Source organism: Ranitomeya variabilis, chromosome 2 (genome assembly GCF_051348905.1).
Source record: "Ranitomeya variabilis isolate aRanVar5 chromosome 2, aRanVar5.hap1, whole genome shotgun sequence".
NCBI classification, from domain to species: Eukaryota; Metazoa; Chordata; class Amphibia; order Anura; family Dendrobatidae; genus Ranitomeya; species Ranitomeya variabilis.
The window spans coordinates 660,068,879-660,091,610 of record NC_135233.1 but is presented as its reverse complement, the minus strand read 5'-3'; the positions used below and the strand labels follow the sequence as shown (position 1 = coordinate 660,091,610).

The following is a 22,732-nucleotide window of genomic DNA, read 5'->3' as shown; positions in this document are numbered from 1 at the left end:
AAAACTGACACCCATTGTGGAGACAGAGCAAAAAGAGTGCCGCAGGGAAGACATTTCCAGAAACTGTGGGATGCATTCTCAATGACAATTCTGCTGTGTGTGCGTGTGTGTTCAAGCTGTGCACAACGCGTTTTGAATCTGCATAACTCCGCCTACTTTGACCACACCCTTCATCCCCATTGCGACTGCACATTAGGGTGACCGGATCTTATATGGGTTTGAAAAAATGTGGGAATCTTGTCCGTCTGGACCCCACAAAATGATTCCCCTTTCCGGATATTGACATAGCCAAAATTTGAGCTCGATCAAACGACGTTAACCCGTGCCGCTCGTCGCTCAAAGTTTGAAAAAATCCGAATTTTTGCCCAAAAAGCTGACATATGAAGCCATAACTCCAGAATGGTAAATAATAAAAACACGCTTAATATCTCAAAAGAAAGCTAATGTTGTTCTTCAAAATTTATATTTTATACATAATTGTTATTTTAAGTCAAACTGAGTTAAAACATCTTTTAGCCCCAAGAACGTGACCTGGTACCACTAGGAGCATACTTCGTATATTTTGTTATTAAGTGATACATTTATTTTTTTTTTGGTATATTTTTGAGTTTAAAGTAGAAATATAATAAAAAAACAAGTAATACTGATAAGTCTAATGACTTTTTTTATTTTAAAATATAAAAATGAGGTATTTAATACATACAAAACAGACAGAAAAGATACAGACGTAGTACCTACATGAGTTGATAATTTTACATAGTTATCTAATCTATTCTAGAGGTTTTGTTAAAGTAGTTTTTGAAACGTCAGAATATAATGCTCGGCATTTGCTTACAACTTGCAGGACATATTGCTTTTGTTCTTCATTTTTTGTCAGAAGGTCGTTAAAGTCGGTTATTAATTTAACACCACGCTCAGCCATATCATTAACTACTTTTAATGTTTTGACAATTTTCAATCCTTCTTGGAAGTCATTATTTTGAGGCCAGGTGTTTGGATTTTGTCTTAGGAAATCCGTTTTTATATTAAATCGGTCAAAGAATGTAAATGTTTCTTTGGTAAGTAAATTTAACAATCCTCCATCAACGACCTCTTTTACTTTTTCTTAACTTTTGGATTTACAACCCTAGCGTGCTCTGATGGTTCATCTGTGCTACTGAGCAATTTATTAGCCATTAACAACTTTTCATCGTCTGTAATGTTGGGATCAAAAAACGATAATCCCACCAACTCTGCATTCAAATACCACAAATGGTTCGAAAATTTGGTCAGGGCTATTTCTGCAATGTCGTTGTCACATTCTTTATAGTCTAACAGACTATGCAAAATACCTAAATCTTGCTTTGGCGCAAGATGAGCTTTTGGAGCATTGAACCAAGCTTTACAATAAATTTTAACTAGGAAAACAGAAATGGCACGCACAGAACTTTCTTCTTCTTTAGACATCTTAAATTGACGACGTAAAATGAACATTTTTAAGCAGTAAATAGCCTTTGCCATCCACCTAGCGTGATGAATGGCTCCTGGAGTTCTAAAACCCACAACATTGCCGTCTAGTGATCCAACAAATACGAGAACCAACTGCAACAGCTCCTTGTAGTCATCTCTGGGGTGGCTCTCAGTTAATTGGGTCTCGAATTCAGCAGTAACATTTGCAATTACTTCTGTAGTTAGCTGCTTTTGTATTAGCTTGTCACTGACACCTGTGTCGTATTTTCCTTTGTCTATCTTGGGCCACGCAGTGAGGAATCTTTTGAAAATGTCTGCATGAGGTCCTGTGGTTGATCCCATTTTAGTGTCGAATACGCCTCTTAACACAATTTCCAAGATATGGTGACGGCAAGCTAGGTGTAGCAATTCTCTTCCTAACATTTGCTCCAATAGGACGCATGCTCCTTTGAGTCTTCCCGTGTTCGATGCTGCAGTGTCGAAGCACATCGCCTTGACGGTGTTGGGAAGACCCCATTCCTGTAGGCATTCATATACGGCTACGGCTTGCTCCTCTCCAGAGCTGCTTGCTGTTACAGGAACTCCCAGCAGCTGTTCCTTTTCGCCATATGAAATAGCAATAGCTATTCGCTCACATTGCTCATTTTTTAAAACACCCGGTAAAAGTTTACCGTCCCAATGGACAACCACGGGCTCTTTTTCAGGAATGTTTACTTTATCTAACATGTTTTTAGTATATTGTTCTCTGAACGTTTGCCTTCTAGAATGTAATAAAGTTTTCGAGACTTTGTACTCAAGAGGGTCAAGGTTTAGTGCTTCTAGAGTAGCTATTAAAATTCTCGTGGCATTTCTGTCGGATAACTTACATCGATCTAACACAATGGATAATTTCATGTTTAAAATCTCTTTAACGCCCCTTGCAAATGAAAGTTTCATCCTCTTGCTCTCAGATGGTCCTGGATCTTCTGCAGCTTCTTCAGGGATGTTGTCCTTTTCCTCCAAGCTCTCAAGTTCCTGGTAGATGTTGTCCTCTTCAGTATCTTCTTCTTCTTTTCCTTCTTCGAGCTTGTCTTCATCATCCGTCTCTAAGAAGTAACAAAAGAAAGAGAAAAAAAAGACTATAAAAACTTGTCGTTTTAGCAGAATAGTAATAATACATAGGTACTAAATTACCTACTTCTAATTATCAATAGGTATTATTTTAAGAATATAAACTCAATCATAAAGATGCCAAATGATGCTTTCATGTACAATTTTCTTTCAATTATATTGAAACTATTTACTTATTTGCTTATCTACTTTTTAGAATAATAATAAAATAAACTCACCAATATCAAAAGTTTCTTCTTGGATTTGTCGGTTCACTTTTGCAAGTTCCGTTTGCGCCTTGATTTCTTCAATTTCGTCCTATTGGAGCAAATGTTAGGAAGAGAATTGCTACACCTAGCTTGCCGTCACCATATCTTGGAAATTGTGTTAAGAGGCGTATTCGACACTAAAATGGGATCAACCACTGGACCTCATGCAGACATTTTCAAAAGATTCCTCACTGCGTGGCCCAAGATAGACAAAGGAAAATACGACACAGGTATCAGTGACAAGCTAATACAAAAGCAGCTAACTACAGAAGTAATTGCACATGTTACTGCTGAATTCGAGACCCAATTAACTGAGAGCCACCCCAGAGATGACTACAAGGAGCTGTTGCAGTTGGTTCTCGTATTTGTTGGATCACTAGACGGCAATGTTGTGGGTTTTAGAACTCCAGGAGCCATTCATCACGCTAGGTGGATGGCAAAGGCTATTTACTGCTTAAAAATGTTCATTTTTCGTCGTCAATTTAAGATGTCTAAAGAAGAAGAAAGTTCTGTGCGTGCCATTTCTGTTTTCCTAGTTAAAATTTATTGTAAAGCTTGGTTCAATGCTCCAAAAGCTCATCTTGCGCCAAAGCAAGATTTAGGTATTTTGCATAGTCTGTTAGACTATAAAGAATGTGACAACGACATTGCAGAAATAGCCCTGACCAAATTTTCGAACCATTTGTGGTATTTGAATGCAGAGTTGGTGGGATTATCGTTTTTTGATCCCAACATTACAGACGATGAAAAGTTGTTAATGGCTAATAAATTGCTCAGTAGCACAGATGAACCATCAGAGCACGCTAGGGTTGTAAATCCAAAAGTTAAGAAAGAAAAAGTAAAAGAGGTCGTTGATGGAGGATTGTTAAATTTACTTACCAAAGAAACATTTACATTCTTTGACCGATTTAATATAAAAACGGATTTCCTAAGACAAAATCCAAACACCTGGCCTCAAAATAATGACTTCCAAGAAGGATTGAAAATTGTCAAAACATTAAAAGTAGTTAATGATATGGCTGAGCGTGGTGTTAAATTAATAACCGACTTTAACGACCTTCTGACAAAAAATGAAGAACAAAAGCAATATGTCCTGCAAGTTGTAAGCAAATGCCGAGCATTATATTCTGACGTTTCAAAAACTACTTTAACAAAACCTCTAGAATAGATTAGATAACTATGTAAAATTATCAACTCATGTAGGTACTACGTCTGTATCTTTTCTGTCTGTTTTGTATGTATTAAATACCTCATTTTTATATTTTAAAATAAAAAAAGTCATTAGACTTATCAGTATTACTTGTTTTTTTATTATATTTTTACTTTAAACTCAAAAATATACCAAAAAAAAAAAAAATGTATCACTTAATAACAAAATATACGAAGTATGCTCCTAGTGGTACCAGGTCACGTTCTTGGGGCTAAAAGATGTTTTAACTCAGTTTGACTTAAAATAACAATTATGTATAAAATATAAATTTTGAAGAACAACATTAGCTTTCTTTTGAGATATTAAGCGTGTTTTTATTATTTACCATTCTGGAGTTATGGCTTCATATGTCAGCTTTTTGGGCAAAAATTCGGATTTTTTCAAACTTTGAGCGACGAGCGGCACGGGTTAACGTCGTTTGATCGAGCTCAAATTTTGGCTATCTCAATATCCGGAAAGGGGAATCATTTTGTGGGGTCCAGACGGACAAAATTCCAACATCGATTTTTTGTGGTCACCCTACTGCACATGAATGTTCCGTGCTAAGATTCTATCTACTGCAGGCAGCACACCTGGTTGGTCAAAAGCATTAGAATACTCACACAGGTGTAGATGGACAAGACACGCAGATTCGAGATCAGCACAGACACCAGTTTTCCTTTTTTTCAAAGACATATAATACACCACATTTAAAAGTCGGTGGTCCACAAGAGGGAGACAATGTTTTCCAAAAGAATTCATGCGGTCACAAATGCGGTATGTATGGCAGAACTACTCATTGGATACTTCAGTTTAAATACCAAGTGCTGACAGCAGAGGCCTAATTTTGTAGATGGCACAGTATATTTGCAACACTGTAAGAAAGGCCTAATACAGGCCTACATCTCAACACACCTGTTGCTGCAACCAGTAAAGACAAATTGATTGACTGATTGATTGATTGATTGCATATTGAATGCAATACAATGCTTGTCATACATAGGTGAAAGCAAGGCCAGGCAAGGCACACAAAATGTTGCAAATGGTCAAGTGAAATCAAGCAAAATGCTACATTTGGCATCTGAAATGTGCTTCGCTGACACTGAAAAGTATTCACATAAAGGGTTAAAAGACAACTTGCGCTGATTTCAATTCAATCTGTTTTTTAAAACCGGATCAGATAGGGGACGTATCAGATATTAAACTGATAAGAACAGATACTACGCTACATCTTGAGCGGCGACGACGGATGTAAAAGGCCGAGAAGCGATAACCAGAAATGGTTTGCCACTTCTGACGCACCTAGGCCTAAAACTGACACCCATTGTGGAGACAGAGCAAAAAGAGTGCCGCAGGGAAGACATTTCCAGAAACTGTGGGATGCATTCTCAATGACAGTTCTGCTGTGTGTCCGTGTCTGTTCAAGCTGTGCACAACGCGTTTTGAATCTGCATAACTCCGCCTACTTTGACCACACCCTCCATCCCTATTGCGACTGCACATGAATGTTCCGTGCTAAGATTCTATCTACTGCAGGCAGCGCACCTGGTTGGTCAAAAGCATTAGAATACTCACACAGGTGTAGATGGACAAGACAAGCAGATTCGAGATCAGCACAGACACCAGTTTTCCTTTTTTTTCAACTACATATAATACACCACATTTAAAAGTCGGTGGTCCACAAGAGGGAGACAATGTTTTACAAAAGAATTCATGCGGTCACAAATGCGGTATGTATGGCAGAACTACTCATTGGATACTTCAATTGAAACGTCACCAAGTACTGACAGCAGGGGCCTAATTTTGTAGATGGCACAGTATATTTGCCACACTGTAAGAAAGGCCTAATACAGGCCTACATCTCAACACACCTGTTGCAGCAACTAGTAAAGACAAATTGATTGACTGATTGGTTGATTGCATATTGAATGCAATACAATGCTTGACATACATAGGTGAAAGCAAGGCCAGGCAAGGCACACAAAATGTTGCAAATGGTCAAGTGAAATCAAGCAATATCCGAATATCCTCTCAGATGTCCTTGTTGAAACGGTCCTTCATGGAACGCCAATGGATTTTGATTCTCTTCACTGTGAAGGGGTAAAAAAAAAAGAAAAAATTAGGCTGGTTTCACATTTGCGTTTTTTGCCGCGGCGTTTTAGCGCAAAAAAACGCATGCGTTTTTTTTCCTATATTTAACATTAAAAACGCATGCGTTTTTTAATGCGTTTTGCCGCGTTTGACGACGCATGCGTCGTTTCTATGCTTGCGTTTGGTTGCAGAAATGCAACATGCAGTAATTTCTAGAGGCGTTTTTTTGCCGCAAAAAAAGCATGCGTTTTTTTGCGGCAAAAAAACGTATTGCTGTCTATGTAAACGCATGCATTTTTAAGCGCATGCGTTTCCATAGAAAAAAACAAGAATACACACTGATAAGCCACCCCCCACCATCAAGGTGATAAAGGGATCCAAACCCTAAACCTAACCCTACCCCTAACCCTACCCCTAACCCTAGGGATGCTAACCCTAACCCTACCCCTAACCCTAACCCTAACCCTACCCCTAACCCTAGGGATCCAAACCCTACCCCTAACCCTACCCCTAACCCTAGGGATCTAAACCTTACCCCTAACCCTACCCCTAACCATACCCCTAACCATAACCCTAACCCTACCCCTAACCCTAACCCTAGAGATCCAAACCCTCCCCCTACCCCTACCCCTAACCCTACCCCTAACCCTAACCCTAGGGATCCTAACCCTAGGGATCCTAACCCTACCCCTAACCCTAGGGACCCTAACCCTACCCCTAACCCTACCCCTACCCCTAACCCTAACCCTAACCCCAACCCTAGCTATTTCTATTTATAGTGGGTTTTCTTGTTGATTTTGATGAATGGCAGCTGTCAAACACTTCTCAGCATGCGTTTCAAAAACGCAAACGCAGGAAAAAACGAATGTAAACGCAGCAAAACGCAGCGTTTTTTTACCGCATGCGAAAACACATGCTTCTAAAGAACGCAGCGTTTGCATGCGTTTACATGCGCTTTTTTACCACCTGCATTTGCGTTTTAAACACTGAGTTTTTAAACGCAAATGTGAAACTAGCCTAATACAGGCCTACATCTCAACACACCTGTTGTAGCAACCAGTAAAGACAAATTGATTGGCTGATTGATTGATTGCATATTGAATGCAATACAATGCTTGACATACATAGGTGAAAGCAAGGCCAGGCAAGGCACACAAAATGTTGCAAATGGTCAAGTGAAATCAAGCAAAATGCTACATTTGGCATCAGAAATGTGCTTCACTGACACTGAAAAGTATTCACATAAAGGGTTAAAAGACAACTTGACCTGATTTCAATTCAATTTGTTTTTGGAAACCGGATCAGAGAAGGAGTGCACTATTCCCGGAGATACTGCAATAACGGGTCAATGCGTGGAGTGGACAGAGCAAGCTCAATTTCCAGCTCCCTGGGCTAAAAATCCATTTAATATATGGCCACCAGACGTATCAGATATTAAACTGATAAGAACAGATACTACACTACATCTTGAGCGGCGGAGACGACGACGGATGCAAAAGGCTGGGAAGTGATAACCAGAAATGGTTTGCCACTTCTGATGCACCTAGGCCTAAAACTGACACCCATTGTGGAGACAGAGCAAAAAGAGTGCCGCAGGGAAGACATTTCCAGAAACTGTGGGATGCATTCTCAATGACAGTTCTGCTGTGTGTCCGTGTGTGTTCAAGCTGTGCACAACGCGTTTTGAATCTGCATAACTCCGCCTACTTTGACCACACCCTCCATCCCCATTGCGACTGCACATGAATGTTCCGTGCTAAGATTCTATCTACTGCAGGCAGCGCACCTGGTTGGTCAAAAGCATTAGAATACTCACACAGGTGTAGATGGACAAGACAAGCAGATTCGAGATCAGCACAGACACCAGTTTTCCTTTTTTTTCAACTACATATAATACACCACATTTAAAAGTCGGTGGTCCACAAGAGGGAGACAATGTTTTCCAAAAGAATTCATGCGGTCACAAATGCGGTATGTATGGCAGAACTACTCATTGGATACTTCAATTGAAACGTCACCAAGTACTGACAGCAGGGGCCTAATTTTGTAGATGGCACAGTATATTTGCCACACTGTAAGAAAGGCCTAATACAGGCCTACATCTCAACACACCTGTTGCAGCAACTAGTAAAGACAAATTGATTGACTGATTGGTTGATTGCATATTGAATGCAATACAATGCTTGACATACATAGGTGAAAGCAAGGCCAGGCAAGGCACACAAAATGTTGCAAATGGTCAAGTGAAATCAAGCAATATCCGAATATCCTCTCAGATGTCCTTGTTGAAACGGTCCTTCATGGAACGCCAATGGATTTTGATTCTCTTCACTGTGAAGGGGTAAAAAAAAAGAAAAAATTAGGCTGGTTTCACATTTGCGTTTTTTGCCGCGGCGTTTTAGCGCAAAAAAACGCATGCGGTTTTTTTCCTATATTTAACATTAAAAACGCATGCGTTTTTTAATGCGTTTTGCCGCGTTTGACGACGCATGCGTCGTTTCTATGCTTGCGTTTGGTTGCAGAAATGCAACATGCAGTAATTTCTAGAGGCGTTTTTTTGCCGCAAAAAAAGCATGCGTTTTTTTGCGGCAAAAAAACGTATTGCTGTCTATGTAAACGCATGCGTTTTTAAGCACATGCGTTTGGTTGCGTTTTTAAACGCATGCGTTTCCATAGAAAAAAACAAGAATACACACTGATAAGCCACCCCCCACCATCAAGGTGATAAAGGGATCCAAACCCTAAACCTAACCTTACCCCTAACCCTACCCCTAACCCTAGGGATGCTAACCCTAACCCTACCCCTAACCCTAACCCTAACCCTACCCCTACCCCTAACCCTAGGGATCCAAACCCTACCCCTAACCCTACCCCTAACCCTAGGGATCTAAACCTTACCCCTAACCCTACCCCTAACCATAACCCTAACCCTACCCCTAACCCTAGAGATCCAAACCCTCCCCCTACCCCTACCCCTAACCCTACCCCTAACCCTAGGGATCCTAACCCTAGGGATCCTAACCCTACCCCTAACCCTAGGGACCCTAACCCTACCCCTAACCCTACCCCTACCCCTAACTCTAACCCTAACCCCAACCCTAGCTATTTCTATTTATAGTGGGTTTTCTTGTTGATTTTGATGAATGGCAGCTGTCAAACACTTCTCAGCATGCGTTTCAAAAACGCAAACGCAGGAAAAAACGAATGTAAACGCAGCAAAACGCAGCGTTTTTTTACCGCATGCGAAAACACATGCGTCTAAAGAACGCAGCGTTTGCATGCATTTACATGCGCTTTTTTACCACCTGCATTTGCGTTTTAAACGCTGAGTTTTTAAACGCAAATGTGAAACTAGCCTAATACAGGCCTACATCTCAACACACCTGTTGTAGCAACCAGTAAAGACAAATTGATTGGCTGATTGATTGATTGCATATTGAATGCAATACAATGCTTGACATACATAGGTGAAAGCAAGGCCAGGCAAGGCACACAAAATGTTGCAAATGGTCAAGTGAAATCAAGCAAAATGCTACATTTGGCATCAGAAATGTGCTTCACTGACACTGAAAAGTATTCACATAAAGGGTTAAAAGACAACTTGACCTGATTTCAATTCAATTTGTTTTTGGAAACCGGATCAGAGAAGGAGTGCACTATTCCCGGAGATACTGCAATAACGGGTCAATGCGTGGAGTGGACAGAGCAAGCTCAATTTCCAGCTCCCTGGGCTAAAAATCCATTTAATATATGGCCACCAGACTTATCAGATATTAAACTGATAAGAACAGATACTACACTACATCTTGAGCGGCGGCGGCGGAGACGACGACGGATGCAAAAGGCTGGGAAGTGATAACCAGAAATGGTTTGCCACTTCTGATGCACCTAGGCCTAAAACTGACACCCATTGTGGAGACAGAGCAAAAAGAGTGCCGCAGGGAAGACATTTCCAGAAACTGTGGGATGCATTCTCAATGACAGTTCTGCTGTGTGTGTGTTCAAGCTGTGCACAACGCGTTTTGAATCTGCATAACTCTGCCTACTTTGACCACACCCTCCATCCCCATTGTGACTGCACATGAATGTTCCGTGCTAAGATTCTATCTACTGCAGGCAGCACACCTGGTTGGTCAAAAGCATTAGAATACTCACACAGGTGTAGATGGACAAGACACGCAGATTCGAGATCAGCACAGACACCAGTTTTCCTTTTTTTCAAAGACATATAATACACCACATTTAAAAGTCGGTGGTCCACAAGAGGGAGACAATGTTTTCCAAAAGAATTCATGCGGTCACAAATGCGGTATGTATGGCAGAACTACTCATTGGATACTTCAGTTTAAATACCAAGTGCTGACAGCAGAGGCCTAATTTTGTAGATGGCACAGTATATTTGCAACACTGTAAGAAAGGCCTAATACAGGCCTACATCTCAACACACCTGTTGCTGCAACCAGTAAAGACAAATTGATTGACTGATTGATTGATTGCATATTGAATGCAATACAATGCTTGACATACATAGGTGAAAGCAAGGCCAGGCAAGGCACACAAAATGTTGCAAATAGTCAAGTGAAATCAAGCAAAATGCTACATTTGGCATCTGAAATGTGCTTCGCTGACACTGAAAAGTATTCACATAAAGGGTTAAAAGACAACTTGCGCTGATTTCAATTCAATCTGTTTTTGAAAACCGGATCAGATAGGGGACGTATCAGATATTAAACTGATAAGAACAGATACTACGCTACATCTTGAGCGGCGACGACGGATGTAAAAGGCCGAGAAGCGATAACCAGAAATGGTTTGCCACTTCTGACGCACCTAGGCCTAAAACTGACACCCATTGTGGAGACAGAGCAAAAAGAGTGCCGCAGGGAAGACATTTCCAGAAACTGTGGGATGCATTCTCAATGACAGTTCTGCTGTGTGTCCGTGTGTGTTCAAGCTGTGCACAACGCGTTTTGAATCTGCATAACTCCGCCTACTTTGACCACACCCTCCATCCCCATTGCGACTGCACATGAATGTTCCGTGCTAAGATTCTATCTACTGCAGGCAGCGCACCTGGTTGGTCAAAAGCATTAGAATACTCACACAGGTGTAGATGGACAAGACAAGCAGATTCGAGATCAGCACAGACACCAGTTTTCCTTTTTTTTCAACTACATATAATACACCACATTTAAAAGTCGGTGGTCCACAAGAGGGAGACAATGTTTTCCAAAAGAATTCATGCGGTCACAAATGCGGTATGTATGGCAGAACTACTCATTGGATACTTCAATTGAAACGTCACCAAGTACTGACAGCAGGGGCCTAATTTTGTAGATGGCACAGTATATTTGCCACACTGTAAGAAAGGCCTAATACAGGCCTACATCTCAACACACCTGTTGCAGCAACTAGTAAAGACAAATTGATTGACTGATTGGTTGATTGCATATTGAATGCAATACAATGCTTGACATACATAGGTGAAAGCAAGGCCAGGCAAGGCACACAAAATGTTGCAAATGGTCAAGTGAAATCAAGCAATATCCGAATATCCTCTCAGATGTCCTTGTTGAAACGGTCCTTCATGGAACGCCAATGGATTTTGATTCTCTTCACTGTGAAGGGGTAAAAAAAAAGAAAAAATTAGGCTGGTTTCACATTTGCGCTTTTTGCCGCGGCGTTTTAGCGCAAAAAAACGCATGCGGTTTTTTTCCTATATTTAACATTAAAAACGCATGCGTTTTTTAATGCGTTTTGCCGCGTTTGACGACGCATGCGTCGTTTCTATGCTTGCGTTTGGTTGCAGAAATGCAACATGCAGTAATTTCTAGAGGCGTTTTTTTGCCGCAAAAAAAGCATGCGTTTTTTTGCGGCAAAAAAACGTATTGCTGTCTATGTAAACGCATGCGTTTTTAAGCACATGCGTTTGGTTGCGTTTTTAAACGCATGCGTTTCCATAGAAAAAAACAAGAATACACACTGATAAGCCACCCCCCACCATCAAGGTGATAAAGGGATCCAAACCCTAAACCTAACCTTACCCCTAACCCTACCCCTAACCCTAGGGATGCTAACCCTAACCCTACCCCTAACCCTAACCCTAACCCTACCCCTAACCCTAGGGATCCAAACCCTACCCCTAACCCTAACCCTAGGGATCTAAACCTTACCCCTAACCCTACCCCTAACCATAACCCTAACCCTACCCCTAACCCTAGAGATCCAAACCCTCCCCCTACCCCTACCCCTAACCCTACCCCTAACCCTAGGGATCCTAACCCTAGGGATCCTAACCCTACCCCTAACCCTAGGGACCCTAACCCTACCCCTAACCCTACCCCTACCCCTAACTCTAACCCTAACCCCAACCCTAGCTATTTCTATTTATAGTGGGTTTTCTTGTTGATTTTGATGAATGGCAGCTGTCAAACACTTCTCAGCATGCGTTTCAAAAACGCAAACGCAGGAAAAAACGAATGTAAACGCAGCAAAACGCAGCGTTTTTTTACCGCATGCGAAAACACATGCGTCTAAAGAACGCAGCGTTTGCATGCGTTTACATGCGCTTTTTTACCACCTGCATTTGCGTTTTAAACGCTGAGTTTTTAAACGCAAATGTGAAACTAGCCTAATACAGGCCTACATCTCAACACACCTGTTGTAGCAACCAGTAAAGACAAATTGATTGGCTGATTGATTGATTGCATATTGAATGCAATACAATGCTTGACATACATAGGTGAAAGCAAGGCCAGGCAAGGCACACAAAATGTTGCAAATGGTCAAGTGAAATCAAGCAAAATGCTACATTTGGCATCAGAAATGTGCTTCACTGACACTGAAAAGTATTCACATAAAGGGTTAAAAGACAACTTGACCTGATTTCAATTCAATTTGTTTTTGGAAACTGGATCAGAGAAGGAGTGCACTATTCCCGGAGATACTGCAATAACGGGTCAATGCGTGGAGTGGACAGAGCAAGCTCAATTTCCAGCTCCCTGGGCTAAAAATCCATTTAATATATGGCCACCAGACTTATCAGATATTAAACTGATAAGAACAGATACTACACTACATCTTGAGCGGCGGCGGCGGAGACGACGACGGATGCAAAAGGCTGGGAAGTGATAACCAGAAATGGTTTGCCACTTCTGATGCACCTAGGCCTAAAACTGACACCCATTGTGGAGACAGAGCAAAAAGAGTGCCGCAGGGAAGACATTTCCAGAAACTGTGGGATGCATTCTCAATGACAGTTCTGCTGTGTGTGCGTGTGTGTTCAAGCTGTGCACAACGCGTTTTGAATCTGCATAACTCCGCCTACTTTGACCACACCCTCCATCCCCATTGCGACTGCACATGAATGTTCCGTGCTAAGATTCTATCTACTGCAGGCAGCGCACCTGGTTGGTCAAAAGCATTAGAATACTCACACAGGTGTAGATGGACAAGACAAGCAGATTCGAGATCAGCACAGACACCAGTTTTCCTTTTTTTTCAACAACATATAATACACCACATTTAAAAGTCGGTGGTCCACAAGAGGGAGACAATGTTTTTCAAAAGAATTCATGCAGTCACAAATGCGGTATGTATGGCAGAACTACTCATTGGATACTTCAATTTAAACAGTACTGACAGCCGGGGCCTAATTTTGTAGATGGTACAGTATATTTGCAACACTGTAAGAAAGGCCTAATAGACGCCTACATCTCAACACATCTGTTGCAGCAACTAGTAAAGACAAATTGATTGACTGATTGGTTGATTGCATATTGAATGCAATACAATGCTTGACATACATAGGTGAAAGCAAGGCCAGGCAAGGCACACAAAATGTTGCAAATGGTCAAGTGAAATCAAGCAAAATGCTACATTTGGCATCTGAAATGTGCTTCGCTGACACTGAAAAGTATTCACATAAAGGGTTAAAAGACAACTTGCGCTGATTTCAATTCAATAGGTTTTTGGAAACCGGATCAGAGAAGGAGTGCACTGTTCCCGGATATACTGCAATAACGGGTCAAATCGTGGAGTGGACAGAGCAAGGCTCCATTTCCAGCTCCCTGGGCTAAAAATCCATTTAATATATGGTCTCCAGACGTATCAGATATTATCCCCTTCACCCCCAAGGGTGGTTTGCACGTTAATGACCGGGCCAATTTTTACAATTCTGACCACTGTCCCTTTATAAGGTTATAACTCTGGAATGCTTTAACGGATCTTGGCGATTCTGACATTGTTTTCTCGTGACATATTGTACTTCATGATAGTGGTAAAATTTCTTCGATATAACTTGCGTTTATTTGTGAAAAAAACAAATATTTGGCGAAAATTTTGAAAATTTCGCAATTTTCCAACTTTGAATTTTTATGCCCTTAAATCACAGACATATGTCACTCAAAATACTTAATAAGTAACATTTCCCACATGTCTACTTTACATCAGCACAATTTTGGAACCAAAATTTTTTTTGTGACGGAGTTATAAGGGTTAAAATTTGACCAGCAATTTCTCATTTTTACAACACCATTTTTTTTTAGGGACCACATCTCATTTGAAGTCATTTTGAGGGGTCTATATGATAGAAAATACCCAAGTGTGACACCATTCTAAAAACTGCACCCCTCAAGGTACTCAAAACCACATTCAAGAAGTTTATTAACCCTTCAGGTGTTTCACAGGAATTTTTGGAATGTTTAAATAAAAATAAACATTTAACTTTTTTTCACACAAAATTTATTTCAGCTCCAATTTGTTTTATTTTACCAAGGGTAACAGGAGAAAATAGACCCCAAAATTTGTTGTACAATTTGTCCTGAGTACGCTGATACCCGATTTGTGGGGGTAAACCACTGTTTGTGCGCATGGCAGAGCTCGGAAGGAAAGGAGCGCCATTTGACTTTTCAATGCAAAATTGACTGGAATTGAGATGGGACGCCATGTTGCATTTGGAGAGCCCCTGATGTGCCTAAACATTGAAACCCCCCACAAGTGACACCATTTTGGAAAGTAGACCCCCTAAGGATCTTATCTAGATGTGTGGTGAGCACTTTGACCCAACAAGTGCTTCACAGAAGTTTATAATGCAGAGCCGCAAAAATAAAAAATCATATTTTTTCACAAAAATGATCTTTTCGCCCCCAATGTTTTATTTTCCCAAGGGTAAGAGAAGAAATTGGACCCCAAAAATTGTTGTGCAATTTGTCCTGAGTACGCTGATACCCCATATGTGGGTGTAAACCATTGTTTGGGCGCAGGGCAGAGCTCGGAAGGGAAGGAGCGCCATTTGACTTTTCAATGCAAAATTGACTGGAATTGAGATGGGACGCCATGTTGCATTTGGAGAGCCCCTGATGTGCCTAAACATTGAAACCCCCCACAAGTGACACCATTTTGGAAAGTAGACCCCCTAAGGATCTTATCTAGATGTGTGGTGAGCACTTTGACCCAACAAGTGCTTCACAGAAGTTTATAATGCAGAGCCGTAAAAATAAAAAAATCATATTTTTTCACAAAAATGATCTTTTCGCCCCCAATTTTTTATTTTTCCAAGGGTAAGAGAAAAAATTGGACCCCAAAAATTGTTGTGCTGTGCAATGTGTCCTGAGTACGCTGATACCCCATATGTGGGTGTAAACCATTGTTTGGGCGCAGGGCAGAGCTCGGAAGGGAAGGAGCGCTATTTTACTTTTCAATGCAAAATTGACTGGAATTAAGATGGGATGCCATGTTGCGTTTGGAGAGCCCCTGATGTGCCTAAACATTAAAACCCCCCACAAGTGACACCATTTTGGAAAGTAGACCCCCCAAGGAACTTATCTAGATGTGTTGTGAGAACTTTGAACCCCCAAGTGTTTCACTACAGTTTATAACGCAGAGCCGTGAAAATAAAAATTCTTTTTTTTTTTCACAAAAATGATTTTTTAGCCCCCAGTTTTGTATTTTCACAAGGATATCAGAATAAATTGGACCCCAAAAGTTGTTGTTCAATTTATCCTGAGTACGCTGATACCCCATATGTGGGGGGGAACCACTGTTTGGGTGCATGACAGAGCTCGGAAGGGAAGGAGCGCCATTTGGAATGCAGACTTAAATGGATTGGTCTGCAGGCGTCACGTTGCATTTGCAGAGCCCCTGATGTACCCAAACAGTACAAACCCCCCACAAGTGACCCCATATCGGAAACTAGACCCCCCAAGGAACTTATCTAGATGTGTTGTGAGAACTTTGAACCCCCAAGTGTTTCACTACAGTTTACAACGCAGAGCCGTGAAAATAAAAAATCCTTTTTTTTCCCACAAAACTTATTTTTTGGCCCCCAGTTTTGTATTTTCCCAAGGGTAGCAGGAGAAATTGGACCCCAAAAGATGATGTCCAATTTGTCTTGAGTACGCTGATACCCCATATGTTGGGGTAAACCCCTGTTTGGGCACACGGGAGAGCTCTGAAGGGAAAGAGCACTGTTTTCCTTTTTCAACGCAGAATTGGCTGGAATTCAGATCGGATGCCATGTCCCGTTTGGAGAGCCCCTGATGTGCCTAAACAGTGGAAACCCCCCAATTATAACTGAAACCCTAATCCAAACACACCCCTTACCCTAATCCCAACAGTAACCCTAACTAGAGTTGAGCGACTTTCATTTTTTTAAGATCGAGTCGGGTTTTGTGAAACCCGATTTTGTCCAGAGTCGAGTCGAGTGCAGTCGGCCGATTATCGCTAAAAGTCGGGGATCGACCGAAACACGAAACCCAATGCAAGTCAATGGGGAAGCATAGTCGGCAGTGAGTGGAGGCCAGGAAAACACCTACAGTGCCCATTTTAATGCCAAAAACATCCATTCTTGTTTCTGAAGCTTGTCAATCTTAATTAACTTTATAATAATAGTTGGGCATAGGGAATTGGGGGTCATTTGGCAAAAGTTGTGGGGGGAGTAGGGCTGGCTCAAGTTTTTCGTGGGCCCAGGAAATGTGGACTACGTCACGGCGGTGTTGCAGGGAAAGGTAAGTATTTCAACGTTGCAAGTGCTGTGATCCTGAGCAAGCAGGGGGGGCCCACTCGTTCGCATTGGCACTGGCACAGGGCCCCTCAAAGTACGGCGGTGTGTTTGCATGGCGGGGGCGCCTCCCACCAGCAGCGACACTTTTGCGTACTCTGAGGGGCCCTGTGCCAGTGACGTCGCCAACGAGTATGCCCCCCCACCTGATGAAGGAACCTGCACTTTCATCTGCACCTTCCTCTCTGACCCTGTGTAAGGTGGTATAACATGCGGGAAGGGGAACCTTACTTTCAGCAGGGTCAGATTCTGGCTGTGTAGAGTATAAGGGGAATGTAGTGGTCTAGGTCAATGTACCAGCAGACTCATCTAGCAGTGGCTGGGCAATGGGCAGGATGAGGAGGAAACAGATATAGGGCCAAAGAATAAAGTAGGCTAAATGCAGTTCAAAATTGGTAACAGGACTAAACAGGCGGCATTGCTTTGTTCAGTGGAGTAGCAAACCCAAGAGCAGCAGACACTGTTTCAAGGGCCTAACCACACTAGTAGGCCAAATGCAGTTTAATATCTGATAGTATAGGGCGAAAGCCAGAATGTGGAAGCTCAGCTTTGTTCAGTTGAGGACAACACCAGGCAGGGGCAGACAGACACCTTTAGTAGGCCGGAACAGCCAATTTTTTTAAAAAACAGCAGTTAAAGGGAACCTGTCACCACGTTTTTGGAAGATGGGATAAAAATAGCGTTAAATAGGGGCAGAGGTGGGCATTACATTAGTGTGTTTGTTATGCGTTTATTACCCACCTAAGTTGCCGAAATACCTTTGCAAAGTCTCCGTTTTCGCCTGTCAATCAGGCTGGTCTGGTCAAAAGGGCGTCTTGTCTTCCCCCAGATTTTGCGTAGTTTTCCGTTGGTGGCGTAGTGGTGTGCGCATGCCCAAGGTCCCGAATCCTCTGCCAGGGGATTTAAAAAAGCGCGCTGTTCGTGATTTCATTGGTGATCGGTGGGCGCGGCCATCTTCCTTTGGCCGCGCGTGCGCAGAAGCGGCGCTCTGCTGGCCGCGGCTTCAGGAAAATGGCTGCGGGATGCCGCGCGTGCGCAGATGGATATCGCGGCGGCCATTTTCCTGAAGCCGCGGCCAGCAGAGCGCCGCTTCTGCGCACGCGCGGCCAAAGGAAGATGGCTGCGCCCACCGATCACCAAGGAAATAACGAACAGCGCGCTCTTTTAAATCCCCTGGCAGTGGATTCGGGACCTTGGGCATGCGCACACCACTACGCCACCAACGGAAAACTACGCAAAATCTGGGGGAAGACAACGCCCTTTTGACCAGACCAGCCTGATTGACAGGCGAAAACGGAGACTTTGCAAAGGTATTTCGGCAACTTAGGTGGGTAATAAACGCATAACAAACACACTAATGTAACGCCCACCTCTGCCCCTATTTAACGCTATTTTTATCCCATCTTCCAAAAACGTGGTGACAGGTTCCCTTTAATAAGAGGCAGAAGGTAGAAGCTCAGCTTTATTCAGTTGAGGACAACACCAGGCAGGGGCAGACCCCTTTAGTAGGCCGGAACAGCCAATTGCATTTTTAAAAATGGTAATTTGGAACAGAAGGTTGAAGCACAGCTTTATTCAGTTGCAGCTTCTTGGCAATAATATAAAGAAGACGAGACAGGACAACACTCGTTGGATGCCATATCTGTGTTTTCACTGGAAAAAAAACTGTCAGTTAACTACTTGTAGGAGAAAGTTTTTGTAGCTGGAGGCCACTTTTTGTATTGTACCAGTTTTTTGTTGTATGTTTGGAACTGAAGGTTGAAGCTCAGCTTTATTCAGTTGAGGACAACACCAGGCAGGGGCAGACAGACATCTTTAGTAGGCCGGAACAGCCAATTGCATTTTTAAAAATGGTAATTTGGAACAGAAGGTTGAAGCACAGCTTTATTCAGTTGCAGCTTCTTGGCAATAATATAAAGAAGACGAGACAGGACAACACTCGTTGGATGCCATATCTGTGTTTTCACTGGAAAAAAAAACTGTCAGTTAACTACTTGTAGGAGAAAGTTTTTGTAGCTGGAGGCCACTTTTTGTATTGTACCAGTTTTTTGTTGTATGTTTGGAACTGAAGGTTGAAGCACAGCTTTATTCAGTTGAGGACAACACCAGGCAGGGGCAGACAGACACCTTTAGTAGGCCGGAACAGCCAATTGCATTTTTAAAAATGGTAATTTGGAACTGAAGGTTGAAGCTCAGCTTTATTCAGTTGAGGACAACACCAGGCAGGGGCAGACAGACACCTTTAGTAGGCCGGAACAGCCAATTGCATTTTTAAAAATGGTAATTTGGAACAGAAGGTTGAAGCACAGCTTTATTCAGTTGCAGCTTCTTGGCAATAATATAAAGAAGACGAGACAGGACAACACTCGTTGGATGCCATATCTGTGTTTTCACTGGAAAAAAAACTGTCAGTTAACTACTTGTAGGAGAAAGTTTTTGTAGCTGGAGGCCACTTTTTGTATTGTACCAGTTTTTTGTTGTATGTTTGGAACTGAAGGTTGAAGCACAGCTTTATTCAGTTGAGGACAACACCAGGCAGGGGCAGACAGACACCTTTAGTAGGCCGGAACAGCCAATTGCATTTTTAAAAATGGTAATTTGGAACTGAAGGTTGAAGCTCAGCTTTATTCAGTTGAGGACAACACCAGGCAGGGGCAGACAGACACCTTTAGTAGGCCGGAACAGCCAATTGCATTTTTAAAAATGGTAATTTGGAACAGAAGGTTGAAGCACAGCTTTATTCAGTTGCAGCTTCTTGGCAATAATATAAAGAAGACGAGACAGGACAACACTCGTTGGATGCCATATCTGTGTTTTCACTGGAAAAAAAACTGTCAGTTAACTACTTGTAGGAGAAAGTTTTTGTAGCTGGAGGCCACTTTTTGTATTGTACCAGTTTTTTGTTGTATGTTTGGAACTGAAGGTTGAAGCACAGCTTTATTCAGTTGAGGACAACACCAGGCAGGGGCAGACAGACACCTTTAGTAGGCCGGAACAGCCAATTGCATTTTTAAAAATGGTAATTTGGAACTGAAGGTTGAAGCTCAGCTTTATTCAGTTGAGGACAACACCAGGCAGGGGCAGACAGACACCTTTAGTAGGCCGGAACAGCCAATTGCATTTTTAAAAATGGTAATTTGGAACTGAAGGTTGAAGCTCAGCTTTATTCAGTTGAGGACAACACCAGGCAGGGGCAGACACCTTTAGAAGGACGGAAAAGCCAATTTTTTTAAAAACAGCAGTTAATCAGAGCCAGAAGGTAGAAGCTCAGCTTTATTCAGTTGAGGCCAACTTGAATTAGGGACTGCAGACAGACTTTGCAGGCTGTCCCCTGTGTGGACCATGCATCCAATACATTAACCCATTGAGCCACAAAGGACACGTAACCTTCCGTGGCCAGGCCTACAGGTCCATGTGTCTGTTGTCAGGTATACCTTTGGACTGACAAATTGACAGAATGCAAGGACAATGCGGTCTTTAACATACAGGTGGAGGGGTGGGATGGCTTTTCTCGCAAAAGAATTGTCAACTGGGTAGCTTTATTAATATTAAATTAAATTAAAAAATAGGCTCTATGCACTTTACAATTGGTTCCAGGGGTACACGGGCAGCAGTGGTCTGGTCAGTGGAGGCCTAGTGGAAGGAGGGAGCGCAGAAAGGCTTCGAAGGCCTAACATAATTAAATTGGGCTGGCTGTAGGCACTTTATTATTAGTTACAGGGGTACACGGGCAGCAGTGGTCTGGTCAGTGGAGGCCTAGTGGAAGGAGGGACCGCAGACAGGCTTCAAAGGCCTAACATAATTAAATTGGGCTGGCTGTAGGCACTTTATTATTAGTTACAGGGGTACACGGGCAGCAGTGGTCTGGTCAGTGGAGGCCTAGTGGAAGGAGGGACCGCAGACAGGCTTCGAAGGCCTAACATAATTAAATTGGGCTGGCTGTAGGCACTTTATTATTAGTTACAGGGGTACACGGGCAGCAGTGGTCTGGTCAGTGGAGGCCTAGTGGAAGGAGGGAGCAGAGAAAGGCTTCGAAGGCCTAACATAATTAAATTGGGCTGGCTGTAGGCACTTTATTATTAGTTACAGGGGTACACGGGCAGCAGTGGTCTGGTCAGTGGAGGCCTAGTGGAAGGAGGGACCGCAGACAGGCTTCGAAGGCCTAATATAATTAAATTGGGCTGGCTGTAGGCACTTTATTATTAGTTACAGGGGTACACGGGCAGCAGTGGTCTGGTCAGTGGAGGCCTAGTGGAAGGAGGGACCGCAGACAGGCTTCGAAGGCCTAACATAATTAAATTGGGCTGGCTGTAGGCACTTTATTATTAGTTACAGGGGTACACGGGCAGCAGTGGTCTGGTCAGTGGAGGCCTAGTGGAAGGAGGGACCGCAGACAGGCTTCGAAGGCCTAATATAATTAAATTGGGCTGGCTGTAGGCACTTTATTATTAGTTACAGGGGTACACGGGCAGCAGTGGTCTGGTCAGTGGAGGCCTAGTGGAAGGAGGGACCGCAGACAGGCTTCGAAGGCCTAACATAATTAAATTGGGCTGGCTGTAGGCACTTTATTATTAGTTACAGGGGTACACGGGCAGCAGTGGTCTGGTCAGTGGAGGCCTAGTGGAAGGAGGGACCGCAGACAGGCTTCAAAGGCCTAACATAATTAAATTGGGCTGGCTGTAGGCACTTTATTATTAGTTACAGGGGTACACGGGCAGCAGTGGTCTGGTCAGTGGAGGCCTAGTGGAAGGAGGGAGCGCAGAAAGGCTTCGAAGGCCTAACATAATTAAATTGGGCTGGCTGTAGGCACTTTATTATTAGCTACAGGGGTACACGGGCAGCAGTGGTCTGGTCAGTGGAGGCCTAGTGGAAGGAGGGACCGCAGACAGGCTTCGAAGGCCTAATATAATTAAATTGGGCTGGCTGTAGGCACTTTATTATTAGTTACAGGGGTACACGGGCAGCAGTGGTCTGGTCAACGGAGGCCGATTGTAATGAGTGTCTGTCAGTTAGTAGTCCAAAACAACAACTAAATGTGAATGTCTCGCATTAAAACAAAACAAAAACACTAAAGGGTGCAATCATTAGGTTCAGGGGTGGGATCCTCTGCGTTGTTTCAGACCTACTAATTTTGCGCAAAGTATTTACTGTGGTAAATAGAGGACACTGCCCCTGACTATGTTAAGTACCATCATACATGTCAACACAATGGTATTGTCAGTGGCAGGTATGGAAGGATGTCAGCGCATAGACTTAACATTGGTGGAAGTGTGAGAGATAACTGTGGAAGTGGTAGAGCAATGTTTGACCTGGGGGTGGGTGAACTCTCTTGTGGCCGGCGTTACAGGCCCAAGGCCCCTCATGTTACAACAGTGTGTCTGACGTTGGGTGCGCACCACCACCGCCAGAGACACTTTATTGTACTATGAGGAACCCAGTAGCAATGCCGTCGACCAAAAGCGAGTACACCCACCTCTTCAGACAAACAGCAGTCTCACGGGTGCTTGCGCCAAGTCGCGATACCACGGCCCCGTGTGGGGAGTTTGGCCATTTAGGGAGGTGTAAACATGTCGTATGCTGGACAAT

At 42.8% G+C, this 22,732-nt stretch overlaps 1 protein-coding gene and 5 pseudogenes across 1 annotated transcript; all 6 read right to left on the bottom strand.

Moving 5' to 3' along the window:
* Positions 1-1,095: 1,095 nt before the first annotated feature.
* LOC143803914 (uncharacterized) lies at positions 1,096-2,910 on the bottom strand. Its single transcript, XM_077281672.1, has 3 exons — positions 2,902-2,910; positions 2,778-2,856; positions 1,096-2,534 (listed from the first exon to the last, which is right to left on the bottom strand). Exons 1-3 carry the CDS (start codon positions 2,908-2,910, stop codon positions 1,096-1,098), a joined length of 1,527 nt encoding a protein of 508 aa, XP_077137787.1.
* A 2,205-nt stretch (positions 2,911-5,115) lies between these two features.
* LOC143810986 (U2 spliceosomal RNA) lies at positions 5,116-5,267 on the bottom strand (annotated as a pseudogene).
* Positions 5,268-7,394: 2,127 nt separating this feature from the next.
* Positions 7,395-7,599, bottom strand: LOC143810880 (U2 spliceosomal RNA; annotated as a pseudogene).
* Positions 7,600-9,733: 2,134 nt separating this feature from the next.
* LOC143810905 (U2 spliceosomal RNA) lies at positions 9,734-9,944 on the bottom strand (annotated as a pseudogene).
* A 790-nt stretch (positions 9,945-10,734) lies between these two features.
* On the bottom strand, positions 10,735-10,886 carry LOC143810987 (U2 spliceosomal RNA; annotated as a pseudogene).
* Positions 10,887-13,008: 2,122 nt separating this feature from the next.
* Positions 13,009-13,219, bottom strand: LOC143810904 (U2 spliceosomal RNA; annotated as a pseudogene).
* Between the last annotated feature and the right edge of the window lie 9,513 nt (positions 13,220-22,732).

What these genes read in the sequence shown, in the direction of transcription:
- LOC143803914 (XM_077281672.1), bottom strand. An exon ending in AGAAGAAACTTTTGATATTG is followed by an intron (nt 2,535 to 2,777) that starts GTGAGTTTATTT and finishes GTTACTTCTTAG; the next exon opens with AGACGGATGATGAAGACAAG.